Source organism: Bufo gargarizans, unplaced genomic scaffold (genome assembly GCF_014858855.1).
Source record: "Bufo gargarizans isolate SCDJY-AF-19 unplaced genomic scaffold, ASM1485885v1 original_scaffold_2225_pilon, whole genome shotgun sequence".
In the NCBI taxonomy this organism is placed as follows: Eukaryota; Metazoa; Chordata; class Amphibia; order Anura; family Bufonidae; genus Bufo; species Bufo gargarizans.
The window spans coordinates 103,949-126,569 of NW_025334700.1; the positions used below are offsets into that span (position 1 = coordinate 103,949).

Genomic DNA, 22,621 nt, shown 5'->3' on the forward strand with positions numbered 1-22,621 from the left:
TCACTGGCAGATGGTAAAAGAGACCAGGAGGATGACTCCAGCTTACAAACAAGGCTGGAGTACCCCTCAGCTTTAGATCTCAACTGAGGCTAAATAGCCCAAGTAGCCACACCCACACACAGACACACCCAGTGTACACACACTAAGAAGGGAGTTAACCCTTCCTACACTAGGCAAGGAACGGAAACCACTTAAAGGGAAATACACACATAAACGTCACACTCCACCTGTTACCGCCGGCAACGGCATGCGTGGCAGCCATGTTCTGGGAATCAGCCAGAAGACCGAGACAGTGCCACCACATGCACACAAACAACACGTTGCCGCAGACAACCGCAGGTGAAGGGAAAATGTCACAGTGCACACACAAAAACCCTGTGCACACCAAAACGACAAAATGCACACATACAAAGACAGGTTGTCTGGTGCAACCGCATGCACTTTACAGCAAGCTGCCTAGCAACAGCTCAGGCTGCTATACTGCCACATACATTATGTTGCCAGCGGCAACCACAGGTGAGGCAACATACTTCAGCCCTCACCTGTGTTGGACAACAAGACCAGACCGCAGGCAACTGCATGCGGATCCAGGAGTCACGGCCATGACCATGGTCGTGACACAGACACATTAGTAACCACCAGTTTGAGGATAACACATCCTTGTTGATGTGACGATTTAAACCATGTGAGTATAAGGACTGAAATAGTTATGTGAGAAATAATCCACCAAGCGGAATTAAATTTTGACCGAAAGATATGTAAACTTTCTGATAACATCACTTGAGTTGTTCGGGTGATCACCAATTATCATCCCAATGGTGGAACATGAATGTCATCTTTGAAAAATGTTGGCTAATTTTACAAATGGGCCCTGATTTGAAGAATTGCATCTCTTATGGACCTTAGTTTGCTGTGAAAAGAAGTAAAACCATCTGAGATTTTTAAAGAGCCATAATGTTCCTCCATGTTCCGAATTTCTATTTGGATCAGTGGACCTGAAATGGAGATATCTCTGTGGGCATTGCGCTATGTAAGATCATGTTTTACGAACTGTACTGAGACCTTCTCTACTGTTTCTGGAGATGTAATGGGGAGAGTCTCTGACAAAGATGGTTAGGAGAGAAGTAGACATAAGCAAATCGATTCTAGACAAATCATATTCATCTCAAATTTCACAAAAATTTGGCTTCCCAACTAATCCAAATCTTTTGTGTTTCAATTTGGATGAATCACTCAAAATGGCGTCCAACATTTTAAAGATCAGAAGACAGTCATAGAAGTGACTGATGAAGTAAGATCACATGAGGTTGGGCAGTGGGCTTGCCTACGCAACCTCAACAAATCATGAAGGATTAGAGCTATCGTGTGTGGCTGTGTTATAGTTACTATGTAAGGTCCTAACCAGGGTATCCATCTTCATTTCTGAGCTTGTACAGGGCATTGTCTCACAGAGACAGCAAACACTCTGTATTTGTAGTTTAGGTTTGAACAGGGACCGTATTAGGGAAGATAATAGGTAGTTAGAATGAATGAATTGGTAGAAAGATGGGTTTTAGGAACAGGGTGAGGTCAGTTAAGTTAGGGCTCTTTCACACCTGCGTTCTTGTCTTCCGGCATAGAGTTCCGTCGTCGGGGCTCTATGCCGGAAGAATCCTGATCAGGATTATCCTAATGCATTCTGAATGGAGAGAAATCCGTTCAGGATGCATCAGGATGTCTTCAGTTCCGGAACGGAACGTTTTTTGTCGGAGAAAATACCGCAGCATGCTGCGCTTTTTGCTCCGGCCAAAAATCCTGAACACTTGCCGCAAGGCCAGATCCGGAATTAATGCCCATTGAAAGGCATTGATCCGGATCCGGCCTTAAGCTAAACGTCGTTTCGGCGCATTGCCGGATCTGACGTTTAGCTTTTTCTGAATGGTTACCATGGCTGCCGGGACGCTAAAGTCCAGGCAGCCATGGTAAAGTGTAGCGGGGGAGCTGTATACTTACTGTCCGTGCGGCTCCCGGGGGCGCTTCAGAGTGACGTCAGGGCGCCCCAGGCGCATGGATGACGGGGGCGCCCTGACATCATTATGGAGCGCCCCGGGAGCCGCATGGACGGTAAGTATACCGCTCCCCCGCTCCCCGCTCCTACTATGGCAACCAGGACTTTAATAGCATCCTGGCTGCCATAGTAACACTGAACGCATTTTGAAGACGGATCCGTCTTCAAATGCTTTTAGTTCACTTGCGTTTTTCCGGATCCGGTGTGTAATTCCGGCAAGTGGAGGCCTTAGTCATGCCATATATGTTAATGGTCTGCAGCCATGTGTATGCAGTGAGGGCTCTACACTGCACAGCAATATTTAAAGCTACAGTACTCAAGTTTGTATTGTGGAGGAGCCAGCTAGCAGCCCATTTTATATGACAAATCTTAATGAATGCACCGACTTACACACTTTTGTGCACTAACTGCACTGGGCTCTATCCAATTGTGCATTTTTTTTTGTAAAAGGACTCTTGAACTTGCATGCCTTTTTAAATTAATAATTGTACCAAACCTGACTGGATGTATCTTGTGGCATCACAGTGAACGTTAATTGGATATCAATTATGCTCTTTTTTTTAAAAATGTTGGAAATTGTAGCCCAAAAACTCAATTTATCAGCACCTAGTATACCTGACCTAGTGTTCTGCATCTCTTATTGTTAAATTGTACTAAACTGTCCAATTGTGCAATTTGTTCTAAAACTTCTTTCAAAAGATGATACATTTTGTGATTGCATTTGTATATTCATAGTCGTGTCCCATTGTGCATGCTGTTCTGGAAATATTATATGCAAATCGGGGCGTTACCATTACTTCTAGAGGCCCCGCTCTGTCTGTAACTGCCGCACCCTCTGCACTTTGACATGGCCAGTTGTGATGACATTTTCACTGGCAGGCCCCGTCAAAGTAGACAGGGAGTGGCAGTGGCAAAGAAACCGGAGCCTCTAGGTGTAATGGCAATGCCTCGTTGCTCCTGTTGCTCATTTGCATAAACAAAAACACAATTTTTTCTCGATAATGCGGGCACATATGAACATGGGACCAACACAGGTGTCTTCAGCTGCCAAGAGCACATGTAACAGGTCCAGCCAGTGTCATAGGTACAAAACTGCTGACAGATGCCCTTTAAAGCAGTTGTTCAGGTTCAGAGCTGAACCCGGACATATCCCCTTCTCCCCCCACTCAGCCCCTCTGACATTTCATACTCCGATGCTCTCCCTTGGCCTGCACTGTAAAGCGTAGGGTGAGGACTGTTTTGTTTAGAGCCCTAGCAGTGTTCCCGGTGACTGATGGGCGGCTTTACAGGCTAGGGCAGCGCTAAAGCCCATCCATTAGTGCTGGTGACATGACTGGGCTCACTGCTAGGCGGAAGCCCCCCCCAAACCGCCCATAGTACTCCTACAGTGCCCTCAGTACTGATAAGACACCCTTAATAGAAATAAGGCCATTCTATAAGACACTCCTATGGAGCCCTCAGTAGTAATCCCCGCCACCACTGCCCACAGTATTTATAATGTTCCCTGTAGTGCCCTCTGTAATTATAATACCCCCTGGAGTTATAATCTTCTCTGTAGTGCCTCCTCTCCTACAGTCTTCTATACAATACAGTCCCATGTAAAGAACATCACTCCTCTCCCATCAATCTTCTATATGATACAGTCCCATATAAATAATCTCTCTTCCTTACAGTCTTCTATAACATAAAGTCCCATGTAAATAACTTACATCCCCTCCTTCAGCCCCTCCAAAACACAGTCCCATGTAAATAACATTACTTCTTACCCTCCAGTCCTCTATAATATCCAGTCCCATGTAAATAACACCAGTGATCTCCCCCCAATCTTCTGTAACATACATTCCCATGTAAATAACACCAGTCATCTCCCCCCAATCTTCTGTAACATACAGTCCCATGTAACTAACACCCCTCCCTTCAGCCCTTCTAACATACAGTCCCAGTTAAATAACATATTTCCCTCCCACTAAGCAGGGGGGAGGTATAATGGGGAGAACCACATCTCCCAACATTTCTCTGGTTCTCACAGGTCTCTTCTGACTCCTCTCTACTGCTGCACTGGTCACATGATGCTGACCTCATCACAGGTCCTACCACCACTTCAGTGATGAAAAGATCACATGACTATGATGTCATCTCAGGTCCTTCAGCTATGGAGTATAGGCAGAATGGGTGGCAGATTCATAGTAAGTCCTAATCATCCCTCCCTCGACCCCAAGATGACAAGGTTACCCTGGCAAAGAAAGGTATGTAAAAAAATAATAAAAATAAAAAAAAACACCTCAGCTGCACAGGCAATATGTCTGACCCTGGCGACAGAGAGATACCAATTATGTATTAATTATAGTTAAAATGAGGAAAGGGGCAATTTGAATGTTTAATTCTTGTGGGTGTCTTTTTAGCCCCCTTAGAGGACTTGGACATGTGATCACTAGATCGCTAATACCATTTACTGCAATCGTTTCTCATTACAGTCTATGGTAAAATTGCTTTGTATCAATAGGAACTTTCCTATGGTGGGCCTGGGAAGCCTTACAAGGAGGAGCCATTCGGTCACAGAGAGCAGCCTGAGGAACCAGATACAGTTAAAATAGGGACATGTCTCAGCCCTCCTGGGACTCCAGGACAGCCGTAGAAATCCGGGACTGTTGTGCTGGATCCAGAACGATTGGCAGGTGCAGCTTCTGTCTGGTGATATATGGGCTGGGTCACTACAGTATATGAAGCTTGGCTTTATAGAGGGGTGTACGGAAAGTCGCCTCGCCTCTGCTTATTTAGAAGTGGCATTACCACTCCTACACCCTGCTCTTATCTCTGTATGCTGGTGCGGTGTCATTCTATGTGTTTTGTCCGGGTCCTCCATATTGTGCATTTCCTATGTTTAAAACTGTTGTGTTCATGTAATGTACCTGGTTCACCAGAGGTGGCAGCAGACTTGGCAGTGCTACTGTTAGAAAAGAGTAAAACCTGCTTTCCATTCTGACCCATTCCAAGGAAGGGAGCAGACTAGTTGGTTAGAGGTCAGCAGCTTACCCCCTTCTAGGGGAAAGTCCTAGCTAAGCAAAGTATGTAGCTGGCCAGCTAAGACCTGTCCGAGGTTGCTAATATAAAGTGGAAGAAAGGAGCATTCCTCGGCGCAAGGAACCAACCAGATGCAGATGATGAATCTTAGGTTGCTAATATGTCTTATAGGTTTATACAGCTAAACCTGCCAATAACCGTAATACAGTTCCTATGTTTGTGTGTTAAAGACAAAAGCAGAGTTATTTACAGTGACTTCATGTTTGGATGTCATATAACTGTTATATATATTGTATTCACAGAAGCAGAAAAGATAATATGCCTTTAAAATTCATTATATGATTGTGAGGTAAGCAGAAACAACAGAAAGCATAGAGTTAAACTGTTGTTGCTGGGCAGCAGTCTTGACCAATCACAGCCAGCCTCATACACAGCCTGTGTGGGAAATCCCCCTAGCAGGAGCTGCTAGAATCATTACACCAGAGGAGAGAAGCTGAACAGACATTCACTCCACTAAGAACTGTGTTTTATGGAGACAAGAGGCCAAAATAGGTATTTAAAACAGTTATACAATGTTACTACTGTTAATATAGTAATTAGAACTGTATACTGAACCAGTTATATGTCTGTTTACTTACAGTTCCACCAATTGCAAACTACAAAGTTCACAATCCAAATTCAAATTCCATATTGCAATCCAAATTGCATACAACTATACCAGATCATACTCAACCAATCTGCAGATAGTTACTGCTAACTGCATACTGCAAATTGCGACTAAATTCAGCAAGTGAACTATTAGTTAGACCTCAGATATACCTCTCAGAGAGATCATAAAGTGTTTAAAGGGGTTATCCGAGTTATTTTTTTGTTCTTTCTATGTTCCTAACTAAGCAAATGTAACCGCTTTCCAATTCACTCACTATCTCCAGTGGCTGGTTTCTCAGATTTCACTGAGGGTCACATGACCTGTGATTACAGCTTCTCTCCCTGCTCTGATAAAGGTCGTTTACAAGCCTGTAAACGAGACGTCACTGTGCTGGCCACGCCCCCCTTCACTGCCGTCTACTCTCTGCTAGGATTCTTAACCCCTTCAGCTGCACAGCAGTAAGGAGACAATGCTGGGCACTGGAGCTGATATACTAGAGAGAGCATTGCACAAGAAGGTAGGGGGAAGATCCTGTGTGTATTAGCAGTGTCATTATACAGGTGGGACATGTAGTCCTACACATACAACATGCTGCAGAGTCTCCCAGCAGGCAGACATGTCACTCAGGGCAGCTCTTGTATTCACTCCCTTAGCAGTGCAGGGGGAGGGGCAGAGATTGTTTTTATTGCATGTAAACAAAGGGCCAGAAAATAACCAGGGAAATGAGGAAAAATATATATTTTTTTGCATAAAACTTCCTTAGCTCAGTTATATATCAGATTTTCAGTGCTATATTATTTTTTTTCATAACTCGAACAACCCCTTTAAATAACTTAAAGTGAGAGTACAGATACTCGAGAGAAATATATCCACCATTTTATGTTGAATGACAAGATTGAACAGTTGAACCACCATCTTATGCATACCGCCATTTTGTGATACTTTATTCAACGCGTGTGTTGTACATGGACTATCTCCTGCGGAGGCGGCAGTGTTTTATGAAGAAAAGTTGAAGTTAATAAAGAAGTTATTTCAAGCATTTGATGTGCTCTTTATCGACTGTTTCCATAGAACGGCACTAGAGGAATTACAGAGTAATAGACAGTCTGGTTAGACTAAAAGTCAGAGACATCAAAATTCTTCTAATGCCACAGCGCAAAAAGGCACTTCATAGTGCTGCGCCTGCCACAAAGTAAGCCAGCAGAACACCTTCAGATCTGCTGGATATAGAGGACACAGCTTGGAGCCTCATACAGCAAAGGAAAAGTCCCCTGGTACATAATCTAGAGACAGACAACAGAGAGAGAAGTTGCAGAATACAGCAAAGGAAAAGTTCCAATTTAAGCCTGTCAGCATAGCAGAGCCGAGATTGTTATTGCCTGCCAGTTTACGATAAAACCTGTTGGTAACCAAGACAAAGTTGGAAGATTGTTTTACTGATGACATTTTATTCAAGTAAAGCTGTTATCAACTATATACAAGGTCTGGACTCAATTCATTCTACAAATCCCTCAACTATTCACTCTATATTCTCTGCCACGGACGACAACGCATGGGGATCCAGGATATCCAGGTAGGAGCACAGCGACACGTGCACATCCACATCTACACCTTACAGGCTACCCTTACACCACTCTGGCATTCCTACACCCGGGTATCACCAACACCATCTACTTAAGGGGACTCTGTCCCTTGTTGTTTCAATGCAACTGGCGTTACAACACATTTACTTAAAAACAACCCAAGACGTATGTATGGACACTGCAGAAGCACATGTCCGGAGCAGCGCTCCTTGTTCCTGGTACAACAGCAATAGGTCTATCACCTCACAGAAATTGTATCACAGCATATTTTTTATATCTTGGACCCCATGAACACAAACCGTATCCATTTTGCACTTGGCAAATTGAGAAGCCACAAAATACGGATTAGGTCTGTGTTCCCCCCTTATTTGTTGCAGATCCATTAAAGGGGTTGTCCGAGTTTCTAACTAATCAAATGTAAAGGCTTTACCATGCACTTACTGCATCTACAGCTGCTGCTTTCTCAGACGTCCCTGCAATTGTAGTCACTCCCTTTGCAGAGCGGGGGGAGGGGCGGAGATTGTTGTTATTGCAGATTAACATAGACAGAAGAGAACCAGGGAAATGAGGACATATATATTTTTGCCTAAAACTTGCTTAGCTTAGTTATATATTGCTGCCCATCAGATTCACAGTGCTATATATTTTGTTTTCATAACTCGGACAACCCCTTTAACTTTGTCCTTATTTTAACTTAAATAACATATACCTAAACTGTCTGCCAGTAGGACTGCCTTTGTTACCCATAGCAACCAATCAGAGCTCAGCTTTCATTTCTTAAACTGCTCTGGAAAAGTAAAAGCTGATCTCTGATTGGTTGTTATGGGCAGCAAAGACAGCCTTAGTGGCAGATGGTTTAGATAATGTGTTTGTGATCTATTGGTTCTGTCTCCAGCTGTCACTGAGCAGAGTCACTCAGAAGTGTAAGGCGGTTCTCTCCTATACAATTTCACCTGATGCCTAAAAGCTGAGCGATTAATAAAGCAGTGCGGGTGAAAACGGAACAACATTATAGTATATAGTAATAAATGGGGGAAGGGTATAAATATCTCTATATACAGGTCATGGTGTAGTAGTGTATATACCGGATCCGGGCTGTGTGTATATACAGGTCATGGTGTAGTAGTGTATATACTGGATCTGGGCTGTGTGTATATACATGTCATGGTGTAGCAGTGTATATACTGGATCTGGGCTGTGTGTATATACATGTCATGGTGTAGTAGTGTATATACTGGATCTGGGCTGTGTGTATATACATGTCATGGTGTAGTAGTGTATATACTGGATCTGGGCTGTGTGTATATACATGTCATGGTGTAATAGTGTATATACTGGATCTGGGCTGTGTGTATATACATGTCATGGTGTAGTAGTGTATATACTGGATCTGGGCTGTCTGTATATACATGTCATGGTGTAGTAGTGTATATACTGGATCTGGGCTGTGTGTATATACATGTCATGGTGTAGTAGTGTATATACTGGATCTGGGCTGTGTGTATATACATGTCATGGTGTAGTAGTGTATATACTGGATCTGGGCTGTGTGTATATACATGTCATGGTGTAGTAGTGTATATACATGTCATGGTGTAGTAGTGTATATACCGGATCTGGGCTGTGTGTATATACAGGTCATGGTGTAGTAGTGTATATACTGGATCTGGGCTGTGTATATATATATGTCATGGTGTAGTAGTGTATATACTGGATCTGGGCTGTGTGTATATACATGTCATGGTGTAGTAGTGTATATACCGGATCCGGGCTGTGTGTATATACAGGTCATGGTGTAGTAGTGTATATACTGGATCTGGGCTGTGTGTATATACATGTCATGGTGTAGTAGTGTATATACTGGATATGGGCTGTGTGTATATAGATGTCATGGTGTAGTAGTGTATATACTAGATCTGGACTGTGTGTATATACAGGTCATGGTGTAGTAGTGTATATACTGGATCTGGGCTGTGTGTATATACAGGTCATGGTGTAGTAGTGTATATACTGGATCTGGGCTGTGTGTATATAGATGTCATGGTGTAGTAGTGTATATACTGGATATGGGCTGTGTGTGTATACAGGTCATGGTGTAGTAGTGTATATACTGGATCTTGGCTGTGTGTATATACATGTCATGGTGTAGTAGTGTATATACTGGATATGGGCTGTGTGTATATAGATGTCATGGTGTAGTAGTGTATATACTAGATCTGGACTGTGTGTATATACAGGTCATGGTGTAGTAGTGTATATACCAGATCTGGGCTGTGTGTATATACAGGTCATGGTGTAGTAGTGTATATACTGGATCTGGGCTGTGTGTATATACAGGTCATGGTGTAGTAGTGTATATACCGGATCTGGGCTGTGTGTATATACAGGTCATGGTGTAGTAGTGTATATACCAGATCTGGGCTGTGTGTATATACATGTCATGGTGTAGTAGTGTATATACTGGATATGGGCTGTGTGTGTATACAGGTCATGGTGTAGTAGTGTATATACTGGATCTGGGCTGTGTGTGTATATACATGTCATGGTGTAGTAGTGTATATACTGGATCTGGGCTGTGTGTATATACAGGTCATGGTGTAGTAGTGTATATACTGGATCTGGGCTGTGTGTATATTCAGGTCATGGTGTAGTAGTGTATATACTGAATCTGGGCTGTGTGTATATACAGGTCATGGTGTAGTAGTATATATACTGGATCTGGGCTGTGTGTATATAAATCTCATGTGCACCCCGTCCCCACTTACCTGCCCATCCTCCATACTTCTTCTTGAGGTTAGTCCTCCACCACCGGGAGAGTATATGGGTTTTGATCCCGATCAGCAGGGTCCACACCTGTTTCAGGACCAGATATGATAGAGCCAGGAGACCCAACAGGTGAAGCCACTCGTTGATTTGAGAGTCCTCCATCTGATCTTCCTCGTAGCTCTGTGTGCTGTCACCTTTGCTGATCCTACTTCCTATATGGGTGAAACTTTACCCGACTCTCTGCCTGACAACCAACGACAGATGACTCCTCCTTATTTTAACCCATTATTTTCCCAGTGGCAAGGTATTTTCTGTTTATCTTTGCTTCCATTATGTTCTGGGTGTGTAGTAGGCGTGAAGCCAGGCAGACTTCTGTAGTGTAATGTGATTAGCAGGGAGCCTAGAAAGGTACTCTGGGTTTCTTAGTAATATATACATGTTGCCTAGGTGGTGGTGGTGGTGGGGGTACTCATTCTCATTACTGTACAGTATTATAGGTATTAATATAAGTATTGTATGGCTACTTTCACACTAGCGTTTTTGCTGGATCCACCAGGGTTCAATAAAAACGCTTCCGTTACTGATAATACAATTGTCTGCATCTGTTATGAAAGGATCCGGTTGTATTATCTTTAACATAGCCAAGACGGATCCGTCATGAACTCCGTTTTCTATTGTGTCAGATTGTGTCCGAGAAAACGGATCTGTCCCCATTGATTTGCATTGTGGGTCATGGCGGATCTGTCTTGCTCCGCATCCCAGGACGGAAAGAAAACTGCAGCATGCTGCGGTTTGCTCTACGGTATGGGAACGGAACGGAATGCATTTTGGATCATTCCATTCTGTTCATTTACATTTTGTCCCCATTGATAATGGGGACAAAACGGAAGCGTTTTTTTTTCCGGTTTGAAACCCTATGACGGATGTCAATACCGGAAAATATTAACTCTAGTGTGAAAGTAGCCTAAACCAGGTAATGCCTTTCTGGGAAAGATATTCATATTAGCTTGTCTAAGCCTGTCTGATGTCTGAGGACTGGGTTATAATCCTTATGATAATAGAAATAGTACCCCAACCAAGGCCTCTCAGGCCTCTTATGTTAAAGGGTGTTCCTGGTACGATATACACTACTCACGGTTAGTGATATTTGGCTCTCTGGTAACATTCATCAAAATCGTAAAAAGTTTATGCTCCAGTGATAATATATCATGAAAGTAGGGTATTTAAGTAGAAGCAGCAATGGTGATTTCCTCATCTCAAACAATTTATTGAAACAAAAGCCAACAACGGTGGTGGGTATACCCCCACAAAGATGTCAGTGTCTCAAGTACTTGTCATGTGACCTTGGCCATCAATTTTAGATTGACAACGACGTCTCATGCTGTTCACAAGTCCACTTATTGTCTGCTGAGGCATGGTATCCCACTCTTCTTGAGGGATGCCCTCAGGTCATTGAGTTTCTAGGGTTAAGAGTTACAAGCCTCTACACGGCGACTTAGCTGATCCCATAGGTTTTCAATGGGATTCAGTCCTGGAGAAAGTGCAGGCCACTCAATTTGAGGTTCCCCAGTCTCCAGCAGCCGTTCCCTAATGATGTGACCTCGATGAGCTAGTGACTTGTCGTCCATGAAGATGAAACTAGGTCTGTATTGTTCATGCAGAGGCACAATGACTGGATTAATGATGTTATTCAATTAGTATGGGCTTGTCACTGTACCATTCACAAAGTGTAGAGCAGTTCTATGTTGATTAGACACATCTGTCCACCCTGTAACACCACCACCAGCAAAGGCTCTCCTTTACATCTCCAACATCGTTGGCGGCCATCAATTCTGCTCAGTGTGAATCGACTTTCATCAGTGAACAGCACTGAGGCCCACTGGTCCCTGGTCCAGCGTAGATGCTCCCTGGCCTATACAAGATGATGACGCCTATGCCTGGTGGTGTGGTCAGGTACCCTTGCAGGTCCCCTAGCACGCAGGCCACGTGGATATAAACAGATTCGAATGGTCTGACATGACACTTGGATGCCTCTCGCTTCCCTTAAATGTGCCTGGAGCTGTGTGGCATTCATTATCCGGTTTCGCAGGGCATTCTTCACAATGAAGCGGTCATAAGTGTGGGATGTGGCCAAAGGACGTCCACTTCTATGCCTTTCTGTGACTCTTTCAGTCTTTCTGTATCTCTGATGCAACCTGCTAATGACAGTCTGTGACACTCTAAGCTCAGTGGCCACTTCCATCTGAGAGCATCCTGCTTGAAGCCTCGCAATGGCGAGGTACAGTTGATCAATTGTTAGGTGTCGTCTTAGTCTCATGATGTCAAAATGTGAACAGCATGATGAGGAGGACTGTTTAAATACCAATTCTAATTAAACCAGGAAATTTATTGGGCGATTTATGTAGCAAACACCTGTTGTGAATTTTGCAGTTAAGCTCCTTGTTAGAGAACATCAAGTTGTGCAGAAAGTACTGAAACACTGAAAAGTTGGACAAGGGCATTCAAAAGTTTAGAGAAGTTCAGATTAAGTTCACCTGTAAAGGTTAGAGTGCATTCTACCATAGGTTCATCCTGAAATTTCACCCACAAGCCAAATATCCCTAACTTTTTGTGAGTAGTGTACTTAGTTTTATACTCCTTTTGGAACTGAGATTAATTTTCATATATCAGGATCACCTCACCATAAGGACAAGGACTCACCCCTAAAATGATGCTACAGGTAGTTAAAGAAAGTGTTGTCAGAGTAATTTATTTTTTGTTCTCTAACGAAATGTAAGGGTTTACAATTCACTTTATCTGTAGTGGCTCCTTTCTCAGATTTCACGGAGGGTCACATGACCTGTGATTTCAGCTTCTCTCCCTGCTCTAATGATGTTTAGTGCACAAGCCTGAGGGAGCAGGTCTTTATCTGTGCAGGAGGCGGCACAGTGCTGGCCATGCCCCCTGCTGAGCTGCTGCTGTCTGCCCTGTGTCTCCCTCCCACTGGATTTGTCAGGAAAGTTTAACCCCTTCTACCATCAGCAGCATAGACTTGAGGGTTGGAGGCTGAGCAGTTGCAGTCAGTGAAGAGACAAAGCTGGGCACAGGATCTTTCCTCCTCATCCTACAGGCACATAGCTGACAGACTGGAGGAGGTCTGCAGAGCATTGCATAACAGGTAGGGGGAAGATCCTGTGTGTATCAGCAGGGCAGGGGGAGGGGCAGTGTTTTCTGACGCCCACAAATATTCATGAGAAAAACCTCAAAGATTGCTGGGATTGCAGGTAAACAGTGGCCAGAAGAGAACTCAGGAAATGAGGAGATAGTTTTTTGTTTTTTTTGCTGACCATCACATTTACAGTGCTTTATATATTTTTTTCATAACTCGGACAACCCCTTTAAGGAAACCTCAGTTATCAAGATACAATCTATCAGGATATAATACCGCACCTACTTCGGGCTAGTAATGGTTGCCAAATATGTTGATTTAACCACCACACCAGAGTGCCACTCCTAGTATCAGAAAGCCAACTCCCTTACTCATAATAGAAGTCCTGGAGACAAATGCCAATAAGTGTCACCAAAGTTTAAATAAAAATCTGCCCCTGTAGCCAGAGGGGTTTCTGTACTTACACAGCCATCAGGGTTGCCAACTGTCCAGATACTCCTGGACAGTCCATAAAAATAAGTTTTAAGATCGTGTGATACAGGTCTCATGCTCAATTTCCATGATTTTTGGCCATTTTCCTCTGAAATCGATTGTAAAAGAAGTCCTGCATGCAGAATTTTAAAGGCAAAAACAGGAGTGGGTCCAAAAAAGAGATGACACGTGATGGGAATATTTGCAAATATTTTGTGTTTTCGACCCACTCCTGCTTTTGGCCTCCAAATCATGATTAAATCCCAATGCTAAATACTGACCATGTGATAGAGCCCTCAGGGATGCTCAAAAAACAAGATTTTTTTTTGGGTTCTTCTGACAGATCAGAAGAAGGGAAAAATTAACGGTGATGTCAACAAGTGCCAAACATGGACACCGGTGGCCCAGTGATAGAGTAGGGAGAGTGGCAACAGCAAGAGTGGCCCAGTCACAGAGTATGGAGGTAGGGGGCAATAGCAGTGGTAGTAACGGCATATAAAAGCGACTGCTGTGCGACACGGTCCCCCTGCTTACCACCGCGGCTCCAGTGCTATCCGATGATCGGTGGCCAGTGCCTCCCAGTTACCACTGCAGTCCAGGACACTCTGTTTATGATGTTGCTTCTGAATTCCGTTCCACAGATTCCATTCAGCCCTGGACACAGCATGAGTTTGGCTGGTTTCATGTGTCACTGCTCTGGGACCACGGAGGGTCCACATCCTCTGCTCCGTGACACAGCACAAGAAGATGGCAGTAGATGCAGCAAGTATGTGGCATCAGGCGGGTGGCAGCATCAAAATAGTGGCTGAAGCACTTGGCCAGAAGTAAGGGGCTATTTTCACAATATTCTGGTGTGGCAGCACACTGCAGTCAGAGGATTACTGCCAGAATGATCTAGTCTGATTCCTCATGCACCGGTGTGTGGAAATCCTGGCTGATAAACACCTGATTCATCTTTATAAAGGTTAATCTCTCTATATTTTGTGTTGAAAGTTGAGTTCTCTTTGGGGTAACTATGCCCCCCGCTGTACTAAATACCCGCTATAATTGCACAATACTGGGTAGGCAAGGTGGACTCCAAGTATGCCACCACATGCTAGTTAAGGTTCTGCTCCATGTCCTGCTGCTGAGTGGTTTCTTCAGTAGGGGGGTAACGAAAAGTGCTTATTAGAGACTCAAGACTTAGGGCTGTCCATTGCGGGAATCGTGCTCCATGTGTGAGTGTGATCCTCCGCTCTGGACTTGCAGGAGCGCACGGCATTATCATGATTCATAATGCTATGTGTCTCTGCATGGCCTTTTTTCCACAGAATCATAGTGACATAAAGATGTCAGTATGATTCTGTAAAAATAAGGTCAAGCAGAGGCACATAGCATTATAAATCATGATAATGCCGTGCGCTCCTGCAAGTCCAGAGCAGAGGATCACACTCACACATGGAGCGTGATTCCCGCAATGGAATCGCTCGTGTGAAACAGCCCTTAAGTTGCTGCTGATGGAGCTGGTGCTGCTCCTGCCCCCACCCCCTTCCAGCAGTCAGGGCAGTAGAACATGAGCGCACAGAGTCCTCCTGGTCAGACCTTAGGGAGGATAGGTGATGGTGCAGTCCTGACAGTAGTTAAGTTTATCATCCCTCTCAGAAGGTGAAAAAAAGGCCCTCATTTTGGCCTGGTAGCGAGGGTCTAACAGCATTGAGAGCCAGGAATCATCCTTCTGCTAAATGCTGATAATGCGGCTGTAACTACACAAGCAATTCAGCATGCATCTGGCCATTTGCACAAGGAAATCGGAGAGACTCCCTGCCTCCATCTCCACTGCATACTGCCACGATCTGTCGGGGGTCATCTTCCTGGTCTTCCTCCATGTTCATCTCTTGTGGAGATAAACTACCTATTTCTGTATACAACTCCTGGACGCTAATGTCATCCTTGTCCTCATCCTGCACCTTCGCCAGTTTAGCCCCCATGGGGCACAGGTGGCTGTGAAATGTAGTCGCCACTTCTCCTGTCCCCTGGACAGCCAGATTTATCAGCATCTGCTCCAGGACATGAAGGAGTTTAATGACTCCATTCATCCCCTAGTCCTGGCGATTGACAAATAAAGTGGTCTCCTCAAAGGGCCTGAGCAAACAGCAGGAGTCACGCATGAGCTGCCACTGGCTAACGTCAAAGTTACACAGGGGAATACCCCTGTCCACCTGTATCATCAAGAAATCGTTCACGGCCCTCCACTGCTCATATAGTCGGTCCAACATGTGGAGGGTGGAGTTCCAATGTGTGGAAACATTGCATATGAGGCGACATTGGGGAACACTGTTCTGCCTTTGCAACTCAAGGAGGGCGTGTTTTGCAGTGTAAGAGTGACTGAAGTGCATGTACAGTTTCCTGGCCATTTTCAAAACATATTGCAGTTGTTTGGAAGACTTCTGAAAATGAGTTGCAACCAAATTAAAGACATTTGCCATGCAGGGCACATGGGTCAGCCCTCCTTGATGCAGAGCTGACAGAATGTTCTCCGCGTGTTCGGTGATCATGGTTCCGATCTTCAGTTGGTGGGAGACAGCCAGGATTCTATTTCCTGGTTGATGCCTGGCATAAAGGGCAGAAAGGGAAATACACAGGTTCAGGATAGGTGAGGGCACAGAGCTTTTTCCTGGGCCATGGCAACTGAGTGTGGTGTCAAACAAACCCACCGACTCCTGGCTGTGGGTGTCTGATGTCAGCTGAGATGATGTTGAAGACCGAGTCAGCTATTCCAGGACACTGGGATTGGTCATCAAAACACGATCGCTGGATGACAGTGGCAGCTCTGGCCTTTTGCTGCTACAGCAGCAATTTTACCACTGCCCCTTCCTTTGGAGGGCCCTGACACCTCCTGTTGGACATACTGTACAGTAACAGTTACTGTATATGTAATATAAGTTATCCAATGTCAATGTGGACACCCCAATAACAGTAGAATTAGATGGCTTATCTACCCCAATTTCAGAACCAAGGCCTAATGGAATTGCTTATCTAATGTAGACACTGTTCAATTAGATAGCTCTGTGCAGTAATTGATACAAACTGAACTGTCTCCTATGGATCCCTTCACCTTCAGATTACACAGCCTGCACTGTCCCTGCAGTCTCCCTATGCACACCCTACAGTGTGTAAAATCTCTCCCTACATTGTCCCTGCAGTCTCCCTATCCAATATTCCTCAATGAAAGGCTTCTTGAACACTGTCCCTAGCGCTTGTCACGTCTCTCCCTCTGTTCAGCTCACAGTGAAATTGCTGACACTGCACGGGATGAGGCTGTTATAGGGCTGTGACATCACAGGGGCAGGTTAGCTGCTGATTGGCTGTCTGCATGGCATTATGGGTGATCTTGTGTTCCTGGGCTTCCTACTTTCACTTTGTAACACGTGTAGCAGCCATTTTAGAAAACTTCCACGAAGCTCCAGGAAATTAGGATTTTGATCAAATTTTTCCTAAGCTTCGTACTGAATTCCACTATGGATGCTTGACTTCGTTCAACACTAGTGATTACATGTGGTAGTCGCCGTTGATTTATCAGTCCCCTGATGAACTAACAATTGGGGAAACATGTCAGGATAATTTTAGAGATTTCTCTATCCAATTGCCAATAACGTACTTTATTTTTGGTATCTTTATTTGGGCACTTTTTTTTTTTTACATTCTTCTGTTTCTTTTTTTTTATTCTGCTGTAATGTTGTGTACAAGGACAGAAATTCTGTAAATTCTCTGAAAGGGATATGTATGTATAAAATTCTTCTGTGATATTTTTTTTCTCTTTTCCAGACAAGCATGTGGGAATGCAAGAAATAAAAAAATCTTATTATAAAAATGAACTGATTGAACAGTTTAGGACTACCTCCAGGGGAAAACCTTGTTATGAAGAAGCACCAATTTAAAAGTTTGAGGCTACCTCCAGGGGGAATCTTATTATGAAAACACTGATTGAACAGTTTGAGGCTACCACCAAAAACTTACTGGGGAAAAATAAAGGATAACTGATCTATGAAGCTCAAGGCGATAAGTCTAAACATACATACTAGAGATGAGCAAATCAACTCTATCAGTTTGGAATGCATCCTGAATTTTCCCCAAAAAATGGTTTCTAACAGACCCAAATATTTAGCAGTTTATTTCAGGCAAATCAAGAGAGATCTACACATGAGAAACATGTGCATTTCTAAATTAATTTTCACAAAGAGGTATCTCCTAAGAAAGAGAATTATCTCATAGATTGCAAGCCCTCATTGGCAGGGCCCTCACTCCTTCTGTACCAGGTTGTAAGACTACTTTCACACATGCGTTTGTGCCTGATCCGGCAGGGATCAGCAAAAACGCTTCCATATTGATAATACAACCGGCTGCATCCGTTAGGAATGGATCCAGTTGTATTATCTTAGAAATAGCAATGACGGATCCGGCATTAAAATCATTGTAAGTCAATGGGTTGCCGGATCCGTTTTCTATTGTGTCCAAGAAACAGCTTGCAGCGTTTTTTTGTCCAGTATGGAAACGCAACAAAACGGAACGGAATGCATTTTGGTACGCTCCGTTCTGTTTAGTTTTGTCCCCGTTGACAACAAATAGGGACAAGATGGAAGTGTTTTTCTCCGATATTGAGATCCTCTGCCGGATTTTCTAACAAGCGGGAACAGCCGGTGTTGTTGGGCTCTGTAAGCAGAGACAGGCACATTTTCCAACACAAAATCCAAAGCCATCAAGGAAGCAAATTTTTATTTTACTTCAAATAAACTTTTTATTTTTAATTTTTTACTTTTATAATTGTGTGCATGTTTTTTAACTCTTATAATCCTTGTAACCCTTCACATTAAATCCTGGCATAAAGTGTTCAATGGAAGGGGGGGGGGGGGGGGGAGGGCAGAGGGTATCAAAAGATCTGTGATTATTGGAAAGTTTCTGCAGTAGAGGTGTGACAGACTATGCATATTACTGCTACCCGGGGGTTTACTAATTGCAGTATTATGAGTAAGATGAGCATTCCTTCCCAGCAATCGCCTGCTCGACACTAATGCCATGGCTGATCGTGATTAGACACCATGATCTGCCTCCAGAAAACAATGATTTTTAACCCTTTCCCGAACAGCGCCGTACTAGTACAGCGCTGGCTGGGTTTTTAAATATGGCGCCCACTCCTGAGCGGAGCAGGAGCCATAGCCGCGGGTGGCCTGCTGTTTCTTCTATCAGACACCCGCGGCTAATGTCGGCAACCAGCAGTAATGCCGATTGCGGACATTTATCCCCTCAGATGCCGTGGTCAATCATGACCACGGCATCTGAGGGCGTGAAACACCAGAAGCACGTGCTTACGGTGATGCTCCGGCTCCCCTGTGCTGTGATCGGAGGAGCCGGAGCTTTTGTGCAGCAGCCCCTATCTTTTTGAATGACAGGAGGCTGGCGCATAGTATTTCCTATGGAGCCCTTGCCTGTAATAGGGCTCCATAGGAAACTAGCAATTTTCTCATAGACTCCAATGCTAGTGCATTGGAGTCTATGAGAATAGCAATCTAAGGGTACTTTCACACTTGCGGTAGAGGATTGCGGAAGGCAAACTGATGGCATTTCTCAGACGGATCCGGATGCGGATTCGTCTGAGAAATGCATTGAAATGCCGGATCTGTCTCTCCAGTGTCATCCAGAAAAACGGATCCGGTATAAACTTTTTTAGCATTTTTTCTGATGCCGGATGCGCTTTGCCAGAACACTTAATGACGGATCTGGCACTAATACACTTCAATGTAAATTAATGGCGAGAGAGAAAACCGTAGCATGCTGCTGTATTTTCTCCATCGTGAAATGGCAAAAAGACTGAACTGAAGACGTCCTGATGCATCCTGAACGGATTACTCTCCATTCGGAATGTATTAGGATATAACTGATCAGTTCTTTTTTCCGGTATTGAGCCCCTAGGACAGAACTCTATGCCGGAAAAGAATAACGCTAGTGTGAAAGTACCCTAATGATTGCTTGTTATAGTTCCCTATAGGAACTATGAAAAAGTAAAAAAAATATAATGTTTTTAAAAATAATTAAAAAAAAACAATAAAAATTCTAATCACCACAATAAAAGAACTTGGACCATAAATCTAGTATTTCCTGATCATCCTCTGGCAGCACACACAGAAGGGGTTAACGACTCATTACCTGCGGGATAGAAGAGACACAGGTTAATTAGCGATATAATAACTGAGCACTTGAAGGAACACACCGGTATTTTTTGTCTCTTAAGTTTGGATAGAAAAGACATCTCTAATGGTGATCCCTCTATCTGTCCCTAAGGCTCTCTAGAGGGGTTGTATCCTAGGTCAACACATCCCCCGCGGCTGTATACAGGTGTAGACCTGTCTCTCGGCCTGGGGCTATTATACCCTTAGGCTTATTTCACACGGGCAATGCGGGAAAAGATGCAGGTGCATTGCGGGAACATGCACAATTTTTCCGCGCGAATGCAAAACATTGTAATGCGTTTTGCACGCGTGTGAGAAAAATCGGCATGTTTGGTACCCAAACCCGAACTTCTTCACAGAAGTTCGGGCTTGGGATCGGTGTTCTGTAGATTGTATTATTTTCCCTTATAACATGGTTATAAGGGAAAATAATAGCATTCTGAATACAGAATGCAGAGTATAATAGCGCTGGAGGGGTTTAAAAACTTTTTTTTTTTTAACTCACCTTAATCAACTTGCTCGCGCAGCCCGGCTTCTCTTCTGTACTGTGTACAGGAAAAGGACCTGTGGTGATGTCACTCTGGTCATCACATGGTCCATCACATGATCCATCACCATGGTAAAAGATCATGTGATGACCGGAGTGACGTCACCACAGGTCCTTTTCCTGTACACAGCACAGAAGAGAAGCTGGGCTGCGCGAGCAAGTGGATTAAGGTGAGTTAAATTTTTTTTTTGTTTTTAAACCCCTCCAGCGCTATTGTACTATGCATTCTGTATTCAGAATTCTATTATGGGGCCTGCGTTGCGTGAAAAACGCAGAAAACAGAGCTTGCTGCGATTTTCACGCAACGCACAAGTGATGCGTGAAAATCACAGCTCATGTGAACAGCCCCATAGAAATGAATGGGTCCTGATTCAGTGCGGGTGCAATGCGTTCAACTCACACATCGCACCCACGCGGAAAACTCGCCCCTGTGTGAAAGGGGCCTTAGAGAAATATGCAGGGATATAACTGTTTCTCCACTCGGTGTATACAGACTTCATCTGTCACTCACTGCTGCGTGGATGTATCACAAACATGCCTACCGAGCTAAGTCCTCCATGCGATCTTGTTACTAATTAATTTGTTATAAACTGCTATAAATCAGGTATACTCAGGCAACTCTGCCTTAGGGTACGGCCATAAAGAGCTGCGGGTAGGTTGTGGCCATGCTGGGGTGAAGAACCGCGCAGCCAATTAGCCTGCAGCACTGTGTAGTCCTTCTTTAGTGTTAAACAGGGGCTGTTGCTGGTATGCGGTTTAGCTGGTTAGGTGGGGGAACAATATGCTTAATGTTGCTGTTCTGGCCTGCAATCTCCTGCAGGTTATTTGACAGTAAACACAGAATATTAATCAGCTCTGGCATATCCACTTCTCCAACCCCAACGCTCTGCTGCCCTGCACATGGAAGCCCTCTTGCCATCTGCTTTTCCTCCTTTTGCACATCATCTAATATCGATGAGAATATATTATCAGGAACTTCCACCTCCCCCTATCTCTGCATTTTGCTGACTTTTCTAGGGCAAGGACACCAAGAAGGATAATCTGGAAGAAGTAAAGCCAGCAAAAGATGAGGATGGTCATCACTAAGACATGGCCCTGGATGGCATTGGTTGGCACACTGGCAGTGGAATAATAAAGGCTTCCATATTATTGGTATTGAATTATATATTTTAGTTTATGGCTGATGTAGGAATAAGTAAATTTTGGAATACACAAATAAAACTGACACAATATAAGTCTCCCTGCACTGTCCCTGCATTCTCCCTGCACTCTCCCTGCACTCTCCCTGCACTGTCCCTGCATTCTCCCTGCACTGTCCCTGCATTCTCCCTGCACTGTCCCTGCATTCTCCCTGCACTATCCCTGCACTGTCCCTGCACTCCCCCTGCACTCCCCCTGCACTCTCCCTGCACTCTCCCTGCACTGTTCCTGCACTCTCCCTGCATTCTCCCTGCACTCTCCCTGCATTCTCCCTGCACTGTCCCTGCATTCTCCCTGCACTGTCCCTGCATTCTCCCTGAATTCTCCCTGCACTGTCCCTGCACTCTCCCTGCACTCTCCCTGCACTCTCCCTGCGTTCTCCCTGCACTGTTCCTGCACTCTCCCTGCATTCTCCCTGCACTCTCCCTGCATTCTCCCTGCACTGTCCCTGCATTCTCCCTGCACTGTTCCTGCATTCTCCCTGAATTCTCCCTGCACTGTCCCTGCACTCTCCCTGCACTCTCCCTGCACTCTCCCTGCGTTCTCCCTGCACTCTCCCTGCGTTCTCCCTGCACTCTCCCTCTCCAATATTCTTCTATTAATTGTTTTCAGCCACACTATCCCTAGAAAATAGACGCTTGCCACGTCTCTCCATATGCTCCGCTCACAGGACAATGGCAAAGACCGCTCGGGATGAGGGTTTTATAGGGCTGTGACGTAACAGGGGATGGCTATCCGCATATTGACTGGCTGCACAGCATTATGGGTCATCTCGGGTTCCTGGGCTTATTACTTTCACTTTGTAATGTGCCGTCCCTTTTTTAGGAAAACCTTATTCATTAATTCGAAGTGTGAGAAAATTCGTATTTGTTGCAAATCGAAGATTTCCTAAACTTCAGACCAAATTCCTCTTCAAATGCTTCACTTCACCCACCTGTATTTACAGCGTGTGCACTGTCTGCCTGTGATGCCAAGATCCTGTTCTG

General features: G+C 44.4%; 1 protein-coding gene across 2 annotated transcripts in view; it reads right to left on the reverse strand.

Annotated features, from left to right (window-relative positions):
- LOC122924092 (very-long-chain 3-oxoacyl-CoA reductase-B-like) overlaps positions 1–22,621 on the reverse strand; it is a 111,079-nt gene that overhangs the window by 18,846 nt on the left and 69,612 nt on the right. Inside the window, exon 1 of one of the 2 annotated variants that reach the window (XM_044275015.1) lies at positions 10,066–10,292. The exons of the other annotated variant lie outside the window; for it this stretch is intronic. Coding sequence (XP_044130950.1) covers positions 10,066–10,228 — 163 coding nt within the window. The 5' untranslated portion in view covers positions 10,229–10,292. Of the gene's footprint in view, positions 1–10,065; positions 10,293–22,621 lie in introns of those variants that run through there. 2 annotated transcript variants of the gene reach the window in all.